The 15,031-nt window shown below is 46.8% G+C and overlaps 1 protein-coding gene across 1 annotated transcript in view; it reads left to right on the top strand.

The window, feature by feature from the left end:
* The window catches only part of CCDC162P (coiled-coil domain containing 162), a 181,281-nt gene that overhangs the window by 25,465 nt on the left and 140,785 nt on the right, over positions 1-15,031 (top strand). The window contains 2 exon segments of the mRNA XM_058669314.1: positions 4,696-4,869; positions 5,548-5,751. Of these exon segments, the coding sequence (XP_058525297.1) occupies positions 4,696-4,869; positions 5,548-5,751 (378 nt within the window).

The raw sequence follows: 15,031 nt of genomic DNA, 5'->3' as shown, positions 1-15,031 counted from the left end.
GTTACCAGAAACTGCTGACTGAATTGTCTTGGACGTTTACTTCTTGAAAGTAGATGCACACAAGATTTGGAGTAGAACAGACACATTGAAAAGCTTTCACAGACCCGGCCAAGATGCCTTCGATCAGTCTCCCACCAGCCACCTATCAGAGTCCCAATTGTCCCCCAGCCACTTCAATCTTGAATGTATTTGGACATTGAGGATGCTTGCAATGTTATCACAGTTTGGGTGGGTCTTTTACTCACCTCTGCATACAAAGCTGTCTCCTCTCTCTTTAACGTATAACTCTTATTCCAGATGTGCTAGAGATGTGGAATTTGGGGAATAAAGAACAAATGCCAAATGATCTTACAATTGCTAACCAAGGACCATGTATACATAGCCGAATAAGATTTTGGACATCTTTGAAAAAGAACCAAAAAGGCAAAAATTGTGCAACTCTTGCCCTGCTCAGCAGGAAGAATGGCCTTCCAGCTGGGCCTGTAATGGAAACTTCTGAACTGTACTGTGAGATCAGGTTACTGAGCTGCAGGTCATTCCCCAGGAAATCAGCTCTCTGTTAGTATGGCTGTGCTCTGACCTTTCATGTAGCTATCATCATTGTGTTTGCCAAGATATATGGCTTCATTGCTCACTACTGTTTAACTTTATGCAGTGAATGGCAGAAGCCACTTCCTGCAGGCTGCAGAGTCACAGAGCAGTGTTAGATCTATTTCCTTGGCCTCTTCTCTCTGTGGCCTGGACATTTTCAAGCATCAGTTTTATTTATTTGACAGGCAGAAAGAGAGAGTGTACTCCCATCTGTGGGTTCATCCTCTCAGGGTCCCCAGTGCAGGGTGGAGCTGGTCCAAAGCTGGGAACTAGGAACCAAACCCAAGATTCCCTTGTGGGTGGCAGGAACCCAAGCACTTGAGTCATCACCTGCTGCCTCCCAGAAGGCACAGAGCAGGAAGTCAGAGTTGGAAACAGAGTGAATCAGATCTAGATACTCTGATTTGGAATGTGGGCATCCTGGCTGGCAATGTGACCACTAAACCAAATGCCCAACCCACATTTACTTTAAAAAACAAACTTTTTTTTTTTGGAAAAAAAATCATGGCAAATATTTATCACAGACAATTTTATAAATGACAAAAAATTAAAAAGAAAAGAAATATCACCTATTGCTGTGCAACCCACAATAATAACAACAGTATTGTTAATATTCCATCTATATTCTCATCTTTGTTTCCTGCAAATTTAGGCACTGGGGAATGCATACCAGACTTAATTTTTTCTCTAATTACTCCTCCCACCCTATTTCTTAATTCATTATTTTTGATGACATCCCAGAAAAAAAGAGAAAGATTTTCAATCAGTGGGGATCTCTCAATTTCAACATACGCGAGAAACTTAGCCATGCTGGTGAAGACGCAGGCAGAGGCAGAAAAAGGTCAAAGGGTTCACTGACCTGGGAAGGGCGGATGTTCACCACTGCTGGCATTGACTTGGTGAATCTAGGGCAGCCCTGTGCTTACCTGCCTGTCTCTAACTCCCTTAGGGAAACTCACTCCTGAGCATTGGCTCTTTCCTATACAGTTTTCTTGGGGGAGCTGTGTTTGGTTCTTGTTCCCCAGAAGAAGCTGGGCTCCTTCCTCTTTCTTGTCCCAGTCCATCTGTGCCCTTTCCTTCCTTCTTGACTATCTGCCCATCAGCCAGTACTTTTGTGGTTGGCCCAGTCACTCCTTCCAATGTCCTTCATTGTAACTTGACCTTCTGTTCCTCTTTGTGCCTTTCTGGGTCATTTGAGAAGCAGCTGAGAATATCACATCTGAGAAAAGATGTTACTTATAACTCCTCCTGGGACCACATGGGTGATGGGAAATGCCATCTGAGAGCACTGCAGGCCAGGGAATGAAGGGTTCCATAGAACCCTCACTCAAGTTCGTTCTCATTGTCAACACCCACAACTCCCCTTGGAAGTTCATGCTTCCCAAGGATTGTCAACAGTAATAATTTTCTTCACTTTGGGGTGATAATCTTCTGTTTTTGTTTTAAGATACAAGAGAGCACCATGTCACCTCCCAGTGTCCTTTCCAGTCCTGGGAAGTTTGCCCAGACATGCACTGATGTGCACACTGATGACCTGGGGCAATCAGGAGCTGACTTTATCCACACGCATAATGGGCAGCAGTTAATGAGCCCTAACAGAACAACGTGCCCTCCCACTTGTTCTTTCTAATATTCTTGTCAACATTTCCCTGCTCTACTGCCCTTTGTGGAGTCTGGCCACCTATACCAGTGTCTCAAGGACTGTATTATTCAAATGCAGGCAGTCTGGGCCTTGGTCAAAACATTGAGGGCTACAGAAGGTGAGAATTTCTCCTTCTGTTCTCATCTCACAGTCCTGCAGGTGGGCAGTCCAGAGTTGGTATGTCAACTGTGCTTTTGAGGAGGGGATCCCCAGGAATGGGGATTTGGAATAGCAACTGCTCTGAGCTGGAGTTTGAGTGGCCATGTCCATGTTTAAAGCAGCATGGTGGCAAGTGGGGGTGGGAGATGTTCTTCAGGACCATTCCTAGAAGCAGCCACATGCACTTGCACTCCTGTTCTGGTAGCCACCTGGCTGCCCTCACTGAAAGAGGGGCCGGAGAATGCCATCTCTGTCTGGGTAGCCACGACCACCATCTCATCCCTAGAGAAAAGGAGGAGAGCAGCTACTGGGGAACAGTCAGCAGTTTCTACCATAGGGCTTGTTGGAGTTCCAAGAACCAACTGTTAGCCTACAGGTCACCCAGACATGGGGTTTCTGTCCACAACCAGTGCCACTCAATGCTTGTGTGGGACTTAGTGCACCTTGAAAGAGAACACCTGCTAAGGACGGATGTCCAAGGCCAGGCAGAGAGGAAGACTAAGCAGCCTCTGCCCCAAGGGACAGGGGCAGGGCAGACAAACCGGAACCTTCTACATGGCTTCCGTGAGACTGGGGTACATGACTGTATCATTCCAAGTATCAGGAGAGATGTCTGTGGACACAGTGTAAACCTCCACTTCCATGAGAGATCCTACGGGATGACTGGCCTCTGTTTGTGCTGGGGGAGCCAGGATGTTGAGCACCTGTTGGATGTCAGATAGAGGCTATAGATTTGTTCTGGCACTGAATTCTCACAGCATCTCATCACCATTTTCCTTTATTATGCCAAGTTACAAGTATGGAAACAGGCTTGAGTTCTTAAGAGACCAAAGCCTAGAGCCAATCAACAGACAGAGGGTTCTACTGCACGGATCTCTGTCCTGTGGAATAAGAACAATTAGAGAGATTCAAAATTCCAAGCATGCATGTTTCTGAAAAATATGTGTATTCATCACTTTCTATGACAGGAATCACATAAAAGATGGGGAGGGGTGGCTGCCATCCAAGAGCTGTGAGTACTTTTACAAAATAAAAGTCTTGATGAGGTGAAGGGCAATCATTAGAGCCAGAACCATAGCATGGTAGGCTAAGCTTTTGCCTGTGGCACCGGCATCCCATAAAGCATCAGCTTGTGTTCTAGCTGCTCCATTTCTGATCTAGCTCCCTGCTTATGGCCTGGAAAAGCAATGGAGGATGAGTCAAGTTCTTGGGCCCCTGAACTCAGGTGGGAGATCCAGAAGAAACGCTTGGCTGCTACCTTTGGATCCACTCAGCTCTGGCTGTTGTGGCCACTTGCGGGGTGAACTGATGGATGTGAGAGTTCTATCTCTCTTTCTGTCTTTTTCCCCATTTCTGTCTAACTCTGCCTTTCAGATAAAAAACAATACCTAATTTATAATATAAATCCAGATTTTCCTTTATTAATTTGAGAGGCAGAGAGCTACAGCTGATATGTGCTGATTCTGATTTACTGCCCAAATATCTACAATGGCCTTTGGGCAAGGCCAATGCTAGAAGCCAGAACTCAATGTGAGTTTCCCATGTGGATGGTAGAAACCCAATGACTTGAGCCATTCCTAGCACCTCTCAGAGTGTACAGAAGCAGAGATCTGGAATTGGGAGCAGGGTCAGGGATCAAACCCAGGTACTCTGCTATGGGTTATGGACATTGCAACCCAGCGAACATCTTAACCACTAGATCAATCACCTGCCAGGGGGAGTTGGATCAGGATGGTCTTCTACTTACTTGTCTACACTTGCTCTAGATCTTGAGGTTTAATTCTGGGATGACTGAGCTTTGGTTTGTTAATAATACTGCAAATGCTTATGTGATTAAACTAATGCTAGTGTTCTAATAGAATGAAAACACGAAAGATGATGACCTTCCAATGGAACAAAGTGAAAATGAGCTAGTTCAAAGAAGTTTCTGCCAACGTGGTGATGATGTGCCTCTCAAGTCGAAAAAAGAGACAGGGTAAAATTAAATCATTTTATTGTGACTCACGGAAATAGATTAAAATGCTGTGGGGAGAGTTGAGCGACTGATTAATATGTAGTTTACATGTTAACACGAATACATTTGAAGTCAAAATGGAAGCAAGGCTGTGAAAACAGGTCAGACAACTAAATTAATATTTGACACCAACACCTTGTTTTTAACGAGAGTAATTACTGAGAGAAATTTCTTCTTTATATTTGGAGAGTGATTATTTCCCTCCCCTCCCTCAGTGCAGCTTTTTAAAGAGTACCTGTTGTGAAATGTTATTCCACTGGCATATATGAATTTTCTGAACCCCTTTGAGAGGAAAGATCTTTATTATATTTTTCCTGCCTACCCAAGATACGACTATGCCAAGACCTTACAACTGCTGGGTTTGGATGACGGGGCTGAGCCCAGTGGTGGGAAATCCATCCTGATGAGAGGGGCCTACTTGTCTTTTCTGTACCTGCACCACCTGCGGATCAGGGAGCTGCAGGTGGGTGGCCCTGTGCACTGCTTTTCAGCATCTGTGATATCTGGTTGTCAGGAAAGGGGGGCTATATTTGTCTGTTTTCTGTAGCTATAACAAAATGCCTGAGGCTGGTTAACTTGGAAGGAGGTTTATTTAGCTCACAGTCTGGGAAGTTCAAGGGCATGGAAGGGCACTGGCGCGGCTCTGCAGAGGGCCTCCAGATTAATAGCCTCACCATGTCACCAATGGTGGAAGGGTGCAACAGGGATAGATTGCATGGCAACACAGGAAGCCAGAAAGAGATTCAGGGGTCAGATCCACTCTCTGACAACAACTCATTCTCCAAGGAACCAACCGTGGTCCATGAGAACTGCATTAACACCTTCCAAGAGTAACGCTTTCACCTCCACTGGGTCCCACCGCATAAAGCCTCTACTGGCTCTCCAGTTACCATACTGGGGACCAAACTTCCAGGAAACAACCTAGGACAAATCAGATTCCCACAGCAGGTGCTTTCTTGCTAGTCCAGCCACAATGCCCATTTATGTGTTTGCTGTTGTTTCTGAATTTCATATGAAATCACTCCTTGAGGGGTGTGCTCTTTGCTCCACAGAAGGGTTGCCCTACCGCTCCCAAGAGTCTCTTCTAGTAGGATGGGGCTAGGCAAAGGGCAGAGTCCTGATTCCATTCTTTGTGTTTCAGCGCATCTGTTTAGGAGTCCTGAACTACTTCAGATCTTTTGAGCGAACCCTGACCATCAACACTGCAGGTCTTACTGTGGTTTCAGGGCTCATGGTCCCCTCCATGGAAGATAGCTCCTTTGTAAAGATATCCAATGGAGGTTTGGGCCCGTTGCATGGCCTGAGAACTCACCACTATGTCCACAGGTCATCTGCTGAGCACAAGGTGAGGTCTTCTAGTGGTTTTTCTTCTCCAGGAGCCTACCTCCTGAAGCCATTTTCTTCTTTTTCTTCTTCTTCTTCTTCTTCTTCTTCTTCTTCTTCTTCTTCTCCTTCTTCTTCTTCTTCTTCTTCTTTTCGATTTTTAAATTTTGTTTTGGATAACGTTTACATAGTTGATTAGGTGGAAAAGGTGGAGGGTTAAGGGAAAGTGGATGTGACCATTGTTTCCGCATTTTCTTTTTTCTTCTTCCTGTATCTGGAGGAGGAAAGGAGATAAGGGGAGAAGTCACACCCAGCCTCCCAACTGCCTCTGTACCTGGGGATGGGGAACGGTCGCCCAACATCATCCTAGGGTTCCTGATGTGGAGCTTGCTCTGAGGGTTCTGTGTAAGTTGTTTTAATAGCTCAGTGGTTCTGAAATGCTGTTGATCTTTCTGATCCAAGGATGAGAAAATCATTCCAAGGTCCACTGGCTGACATAATCCACTTTAGAGTCTTCATTCACCCAGATATTTGCTGCCAAATCTTGGCTGGGATAGTTGACCAAATTGTTCTACCCTCCTTCCCCTGTTATGGTACCAGATCTTATGAACTGGCCCAGCCTAGCCTACCCCCAGACCTGACCCACACATATGCCAGTAGGTACCATAACCTGGCCTTGTCTGGGTTGTTCTCAGCCTTGCTTGTGCTCACTAGGGACTGAGTCCTAACAAAGTAGTTCTCCAAGCTCCTCTATCAGGTTTCCTCTCTGTGACAGATCTCATGTATACAGGTGGGTCCTTGGCTGTCTGACTTAGTCTACTTCCTATCCTGGCAAGAACACTGGCCTTGCCCAACCAGCCCACACACATTCTGGTTCTTACTGTTGGATGCTACAGCCCAGCCACACCTGGTCTATGCCCAAACATGGCTTTCACATGGTTCAGCTGGGGCAGGGACATAGTCCAGCCCATCATACAGCCACCCTGGCTCTCACGAACATTAGCAGGTGCTGGAATCTAGCCCAGTTTGGCACATCCCAGACCCAGTCCACACCCATACCAGGGGACATTGTAGTCATGTCCAACCCAGATTACAACCCTCATTCTGGCTCTGGTGCACACCAGTGGGAACCACCATCTAGCCAAGGCATCCCCTTAACTCCCCATCCAGGCCTGTTCCTGGCCATAGATCTTGTGTATGCCAGTGACCCAGCTCAGCGAAGAGCATTCCCTGTCTTAGCCTTTGTCATTGGATGCTGAAGCCTGATCTGTCCTGGCCTGCCTGCAGTCCCGACTCTTGCTGCCAGTTGCTGCAGCCTAGCGCTGCCCAGTTTTCTCCCATTGCTGCCTCATGCAAACCAGTAGGTGTGATAGCCTATCCTGGCATTGCCTGCATGGCTCCTACACATGCCAGTGGGCTAAGATTGGCCCATTCCTGCCCAGTTCACCCCCTCCAGAACTGCCCCACACACTTACCGACAGGTGGAGCTACCTTGCCTGACCTGAACCACATGCTCACCAGAGGAAGCTATGGCCCACCAGGGGAGTTTCCCAAGCTCCTCTACCAGGCCCACTCCCAGACCCAGATCTCAGATGTGCCAGTGGGTGCTTGGTCCTTACCTGGCATAGTGTGCTCCCTCTGTCCCAGCCTTTGTATGAGTTGGTGAATGGTGTGGCCCAGTCCATCCACACCCTATTCTTGCGTATGCCTGTGGGTGCTGAAGCCTGGACCTTCCTGTGGTGTTCACATGAATTTTGGAGGGTTCCATGGTCATGCCTAGCTCAGTCTGTCACCACCCCTAGCTCATATCTAACCATCAGAAATGCAGTTTCACAGGGGTGAGCTCACATATCCCCCACAGAATCTGTCCCCAGGCTTGGCTCTCTCACATGCTGGTTAGTGTCATGTTCTGACTCTCACTGGAGGGTACTATGATCTAGCCTTGCCAGGCAGGCCCCCAGTCCTAGCTTTAGTGTGCACCAGGGAGTGGTGGTTGGCTGTGGTCCATACTAACTAGCTCAGCTCAGGTCTCCCATGTGGGCCAGTGCCTCGGTCTAAAATCCATTTAAGCACATTAACCTGCTGATCATGTCAGGAGCAGCACTGTCCTGCAGAAATATCATACATCCAGTCCATGAGTACATATACAGAATGCCACATGGGTTGCCACCGAAGCTTCCAAAAACTGCCTAGCCCCTTGGAGAAGGCTGGGATCTGGTGACTAGCCTTGGCCAATGGCCATAAGCAGAAGCGACGTGTGTTACATCCAGTACAAAGCAACTTGGAGTTGGTTCATTTCTTCCTATCTTCCTCCACTGCAGCCAGCAGAGGTGCCTGTTAAGACGCTTGCCATAGAGGAAAATGGCTGTGTCACTGTCGGCAGATAGCCACATAGAAAGCATTGATCTTGTCGTGGGTTATATGTGAATGGCAAATCCCTTTTAATGTCAGGTTGCTGGATTTGGGGATTGTGTATCCCAGAAGGCCTAAACTTGTTTTGCTTTTATAATACTTATTTATTTTTATTGGAAAAGTAGAATTCCAGAGAGAAGGTCTTCAATCTTTTAACCTTTCTTCACAGAGTCACTCCCCAAATGGCTGTGGCCAGAGCTGATCTGACCTGAAGGAATGAACCAGGAGTTTCTTCCAAGTTTCCCAAGTGGTTGCAAGGGCCCAAAGCCTCAGGCTATCCTCACTGCTTTTCCATGTCATAAGCAGGGATCTGCATGGGAAGTGAAGCATCTGGGACACAAACTGGCTCCCTTATGGGATGCCAGTGCCACAGGTGGAGGATTAGCCTGTTGAACCATCTTGCCAGCCCCAAAGACCGAACTTTTGTGAACTAGTAAAAGTAGCAGTGTGTACTGTGGGAAATAGTTAGGAAAGGAGGCTAGAAAATGCTGGAGCTGGCTATGGGACTCTGATGTTTGGCAAGGGATTGTCAGGGAAGGCCCTACTAAGTGGAGTCCATGCTAACATTTGAGAAAGAGTGCCAGACAGTACGGAGGCACTGCAAAGGCCCCGAGGTAGGACTACATTCTGCAATGTTGCAGAAAGGGCAGAGAGTACAGGAATATGTGTTGAACACAGAGGAGGGGAGGGGGTTATATCAGTCCTGTGGACATTGTTTCTGACCTTGGGTGAGATGGAAAGCCTGATGTGATTTAACTGACATCCTAACACTTGTGCTGCCCAAGTGGAAACAGACCAACTACTATCTAATGTGGAGAGACTAGCTGAGAAGCTACTGAATTCATCAAACCTGAAACAATGTGTCTTTTTTTTTTTAAGATTTATTTGTTTTATTGCAAATTCAGATATACAGAGAGGAGGAGAGACAGAGAGGAAGATCTTCCGTCCGATGATTCATTCCCCAAGTGAGTGCAATGGCCGGTGCTGTGCCGATCTGAAGCCAGGAACCAGGAACCTCTTCCAGGTCTCCCATGTGGGTGCGGTGTCCCAAAGCATTGGGCCGTCCTTGACTGCTTTCCCAGGCCACAAGCAGGGAGCTAGATGGGAAGTGGAGCTTTCAGGATTAGAACCGGCGCCCATATGGGATCCCAGGGCGTTCAAGGCGAGGACTTTAGCCGCTAGGCCACGCCGCCGGACCCAACAATGTGTCTGAGAAGACAGCATGGCGAGACATGATCAGACTGTAGAGACAGCTCCTATCGGCTGGTTAGATTGTCTGAGTTGTTGGTGCTGCCTCCAAGGGTCTGCCCTGGCAGGGCTCCAGAATCAGAAACTGGAATCCAGCACCGATATGCTGATATGGGACATGGACATCTTAACTGATAGGCTGAAATCCTGCTCCCTGGCTATGTTGTTTTAAAAAGATTTGTTTTATCCATCTGAAAGAGTGACAGAGGGCAAGAGAAAGAAAGTGAGACTGAAATTTTCCATCTTTTGGTTCACTTTCCAAATGCCTGCAATAGCTAGGGCTGGGCTAAAAACCAGAAGCCAGGAACTCCATGTGGAGCTCCCACATGGAGGGCAGGGGCCCAAGCACTTTGGCTGCTTTTCAAGGATCATTAGCAGGGAGCATGACTGGGAGTGAAGCAGCTGGGTCTCGACCAGCATACCCATGTGTAATGCTGACACAAAGCAGCAGGTGAACTGTACCACAATGATAGCGCCTCTGGTTGTATTGTGCAGGTACAGCCAGAAAGACTTCCAGGATGAACAGCTATGGCTGATTACAAAGGTTTAGCCAGAGCCTTTAGGAGCTTGGAGTTGCCACTAACTGAGCTATGATTGGGGTAGACTGGTAGGAAGGTGGAAATCTCAGATCAGGACGTGGGAAGTTTGCCACGCTTACTACAGATCCAAGTGGCAAGAGTAAGTGGAGAGCTGCAAATGTTGAGTTCACACAGCGAATCTAATTAGTGTTTCTTTGACAAAAGAAAGACTTGATTTAGGAAAACATTAATTTATCAGAGAACTATTACCTGTATGGCCACAAGAACTAAATTCACACTAGCAAGTGAAGATAGTAGGGAGAGAAGAAGGAATGATGTGTGAAAACCTTTCCCATGTTACTATATTTTTAAAGAGTTATTTTAGCATCCATTCAATGTCAGTCTTAAAAACATATGAATCATTCCCAAGTCAGGTTTCTTACCCAAACAGATAATTACTGTCCCCTCCTTCCTGCCACACTCCCCCAAGCATGGTATTGGAGAACTGGCTCTCCGGACCACAAAACCTATGAAGGGGTGAGGGAGGGGTCTTCCACAGGACTATGGAAAAAACTAGAATGGAAAGTAAATAAGGAAATGGCATAGTGACCAAGCAATTTACTATTCAAAGTGCTTCTCCTGTGGATGTAACACACACTTCAGAGGGAGGAGAAGAACCAAGGCCAGCACAAACACAGGCGTATGTGTGACTTTCAAAAGGATTTCAACAACTGGCATGAGAGGGGATCTTGGACAAAACAAGCATTTGAATAGATTGCTAGGTTAAGCTGTTGTGGAGTGCAAGAGAGATCACACTGGACCAAAGCATAGGATGTTAGGAGTCTTTGTTGCCCAAAGTTGGCGACAGCAGCTCCTGCTGCACTCCAGGAGCCACTGCTCTGTTGAGTAGCAGAAGTCAGAGGTGTTTAACCTCTCATCCTCCGATCAGATTGCAAGCCATACAGAACAGTTTCCATGCATTCGATTACTAAGTGCAGGAGGCAGGAAGAGAGCTGCTGGAGTCAAAAGTTTTTCTCTAGTTAACTAACTTAACCTAGCACAACAGGAGGCAGATGTGACCAGGTACACAGAGCCTCCTGAGCTGTTTTTATGCTGTCAGGGAGGCAGGAGGGGCCGCTGCACAGGAGGAGCAACCAGAGCCAGTTTCACACATTAATTAACTTGAATGGTGCGAGAGGAAGTAAGAAGGGCGGAGTGCAGAAACTCCATCTCCGGCTGTCGACAGTCAATTAACCTAACAAGTGGGTTCTAGTCTTCAACCTGCTACACCTCATCACAAAGTCATCACCAATACCACCAACATCCCATATGGACTCCAGACAGCTCCACTTCCAATCCAGCTCTGGCTAATGCACCTGGGGAAGTAGCAGAAGTTGGCCCAACTGCTTGAGTTCCTGTACCCACGTGGAAGATCTAGATGAAGGTCCAGGCTTTTGGCTTTTACTTGCCCTACCCTGGCTATTGTGGCCATTTGGGGAATGAGCCATTAGATGAAAGTTTCTCTCTCTCTCTCTCTCTCTCTCTCTCTCTCTCTCTCTCCTTCTCTGTAATTCTACCTTTCAAATAAATGAATGAAGTTAATCAACTTAAAGAAATAGATGATTGTAGGGCAGATGTTTGGCACAGCAATGAAGCACCCACTTGAGACACCTGCATCTCATATTAGGGTGCCTGGGGCCAGTTCCTGGCTCTGCATCTGATCCCAGTTTCCTGCTAATGCATGCCCTGGGAGGCAGCAAGTCATGACATGAGTACTTGGTTCCCTGCCACTATCTTGGGAGACCCAGACTGAGTTCTAGGCCCCTGCCTTTGATCTGGCCCTGTCCCCACTGCTGCAAGTATTTGGGGAATCGACCAGCGGATGGACAGTCTCTGTCTGTATTTCTCTACCTCTCAAATAAATAAAATAGATAAATGACATAATATTTAAGTTCATTGAGAAATAGACAATGGCAGTAGAATCAGCATCTTGACTATATTGTGACTATCCATTCATATCAGAACTCAATTCAGTAGCTATTTCATTCTTTTTAAAAAGATTTATTTTTATTGGAAAGGCAGAATTACAAAGAGAAGATACAGAGAGAAAGACCTTTCATATGCTGGTTCACTCCCCAAGTGGCCACAACAGCCGGAGCTGAGCCCAGTCGAAGCCAGGAGCCCGGAGTCTCTTCCTGGTCTCCCATACAGGTGCAGGGTCCCAAGGCTTTAGGCCATCCTGTACTGCTTTCCCAGGCTACAAGCGGAGAGCTAGATGGTAAGTGGAGCAGCAAGGACATTACATGATCCTGGTGGTTGCAAAGCGAGGATTTAGCCACTGAGTCATTATGCTGGGCCCCAATAGTCATTTATTTATAAACTTACAAACTTCCCCTCTATATTCCTTTCTTGGCCTTTTGGCTAAAATCAAGTGTAAAATTCCGCTTTATAGAAACATTAAGAAAGACTGATCATAAACTGGGTAAATACTGTTTTCCTTAAAGTAGAGAGCTCTTTGTGCATTGAGACAGGCGCCCATGCCAACAAGAGCCAGCTCTTTACAAGTTGAAGGAAGCTGTGTGCACTTCACATGCAGCATTTCATTTCTCAGCCTCCTTTCCGTTTTCCCCTGGTCCTGCCCACTCTGTCAGAAGCAATCCTTTCACCTTTGCAATTCTAACTAAAGGAAGCCCTTAATTATTAAAATGTCCTAAATGCTCAAGAGCAGCAGAAAGCAAAGCAAAACAGAACTGCCTGCTGGAAGAAGGTTTTGCTATGAACTATCCTGCTGTAGATTATTACCTACCATGGTTCACACTTTTACATATTAGAAGGTTTAAGCCTCAAGCACACATTTGTGGAACTGCAGGTTCTAGCAGTGCTCTGTGCTCCTTCCCGAGGTTGGCCATCAGCTGCCTGCTTATGTTCAGAGAGTTTTCCTGTAGTTGTGCTATAGGAAATGTAAACCGATTAAGAGGTCTGCAGAGAGTCTGGGCATGATGAAACGTACCGGTGCTGGGGTCTATGTATTACTGGTTACATAGTGAAGGTTTTACACTCTAAGAATGGTGAGGGACTAGCATTGTGGTGCAGTAGGTTAACTCAGAGCCTGAAACTCCAGCATCCCGATAGTTGAGTGCTGATTCCAGTCCCAGCTGCTCTAGCGCAAGCATAGCATCCAAGACAAGTCAGGAACGGAGGACTGGGCTGGTGGCTAATCATCCACATTCAATGTCCAGCATCCCAAATAGGTGCTGATTCTTGTCCTGGCTGCTCCACCTCCCATCTGCCTCTGTGTCTGTGACCTGGGAAAGCAGCAGAGATGGCCCAGGTCCTCGAGACTCCCTGCAGCTGTGTGGGAAACTCAGAAGAAGCTCCTGGTTCCCACCTTCAGATCAGCTCAGTTTTGGCCATTGTGGCCATTTGTGGAATGAACCAGAGGACCGAAGATCGATTGCGCTCTCTCTCTCTCTTCTTTTCTCTGTAAATTTGCCTATATAAAAAATTATGAGTGGCTGAAACAAAACAAGGGAAGAAATTAGTGCAAAATGGAGCTTGACTCTATTGACACTTGGGGCCTGATAAATCTTTATTGTGAGAGGCTGCGCTGTGCATTGATGCTTAACATGCTTAGCTCCTACCTGCACCAGGAGTTGGGCTTGTCTGGCCTATCGGTCCATGATATTGATCTGTAGCAGGCTAATTTTTAGGTTGATAATTTTGTATGACCCATGAATGATGTCGCAAATAGGTACTGTATACATTAGCTCCTAGATGCTATTACCCCCCAGATGTCCTTAAGTGGTGATAATCAAAAAATCTCCATACATGGCCTAAGGTTCCCCTAAGGGACAATCTTCCTCCATCAGGATGCACAAGGCTAAAAGGACTGGTTTGGGCCAGCTCCCTTGGGTGCTGTGTTGTATTTTATCAGTTTTGTATTAATAGGAGCTTTACTGTTTTCTATGAGCAATAGAACACCTTTAGAATTTTAAAAGCATCACCAGAAGCACATTTCTAGAAGCACATTGCAAGCAGGGAGTGAGTGACACAGAGAGGAGGGAAAGCCCCAGCCAGAGGGGATGTGGATGAGCCAATTAAGGGACTAGACAAGTTTAGACACTCCTTAGATGAATCCTGGGGAAAGATAATAATAGCTTACAGGGGTAGTGGGTGGCGGAGACAGAAAGCTGTGGGTAGATTTTGAGAACCAGGAAGGAAACCCAAGGACTTGGTGATTGATTGGACATGTAGGGTGAGACTGAACAAGCTGTCAGACCATGTGAAAGTTGAGGGACTTTGGAGTTGCCCAGGAAAGGATACCAGATGAATCATTGAGTACCTGGTTCCAGAGCTCTAAGAAGTCTGATCTGGAGATAGGAATCCAGGAACAACCGGTTTACAGGTAGTAGTCACTCGAACTGTAAATTTGTGAATGTGAGTTCCTGGGGAAGGAAGGTAGAAGGAAAAGATGAGGTCCAAGGTGTTAGGCCGAGCGTATGCAACTCCTGAAGGAGCTAAGTGCATCAAAGGACAAGGAAACTTATTACGAATCAGGAACACCTGGTAACCTTGGTAACCAGCAGACTCTCAGTGCTGTCTCTCCTTCCTGCCTTCTTTTGGCAGGAAGGAGAAAGCGTCACTAGCCTCAGTGCTGTTTTTATCGAGGTCAAACAGACACTCCCATCCATAAATGTTTTCAATGCTGAGTACGGAGGAGATCAACACCCAACATGATAACGTGTCATGGCCACAAGCATGTGCAAACTGAGGAGCTGCCGCCTTTCCCCATTCCCCACACCTAAAATGTATAAAAGCCCAGTGCTGTATGCCCTGAGTGGCCATTTGCCTCACATGGTCACCCTGCAATGGGGAAGTCCTGGGCTGTCTCCCACTAGGGAGCAGTCTGTCTCTCTCTCTCTCTTGCTCCTACCACCTATCTCCTCCCCACAGCCCCTGGACATGACCTCCCTGGCCCACTGCCTGTACTGGATCAGTGAACCTTGCTGGGAGCACTCCCAATAGAGTTTACTTTGAGCTGAACATTAGTCTGTGTAGCTGCCTGGATCTGAACCCGGACCTGAACCCAACACTGGGACCCTGAGAGAGCAATGTTAGTAGATG

The sequence above is a fragment of the Ochotona princeps genome, chromosome 1 (genome assembly GCF_030435755.1).
Source record: "Ochotona princeps isolate mOchPri1 chromosome 1, mOchPri1.hap1, whole genome shotgun sequence".
Classification (NCBI taxonomy): Eukaryota; Metazoa; Chordata; class Mammalia; order Lagomorpha; family Ochotonidae; genus Ochotona; species Ochotona princeps.
Note: the sequence above shows the minus strand (reverse complement) of the source record. Positions and strands in the feature narration are given on the sequence as shown.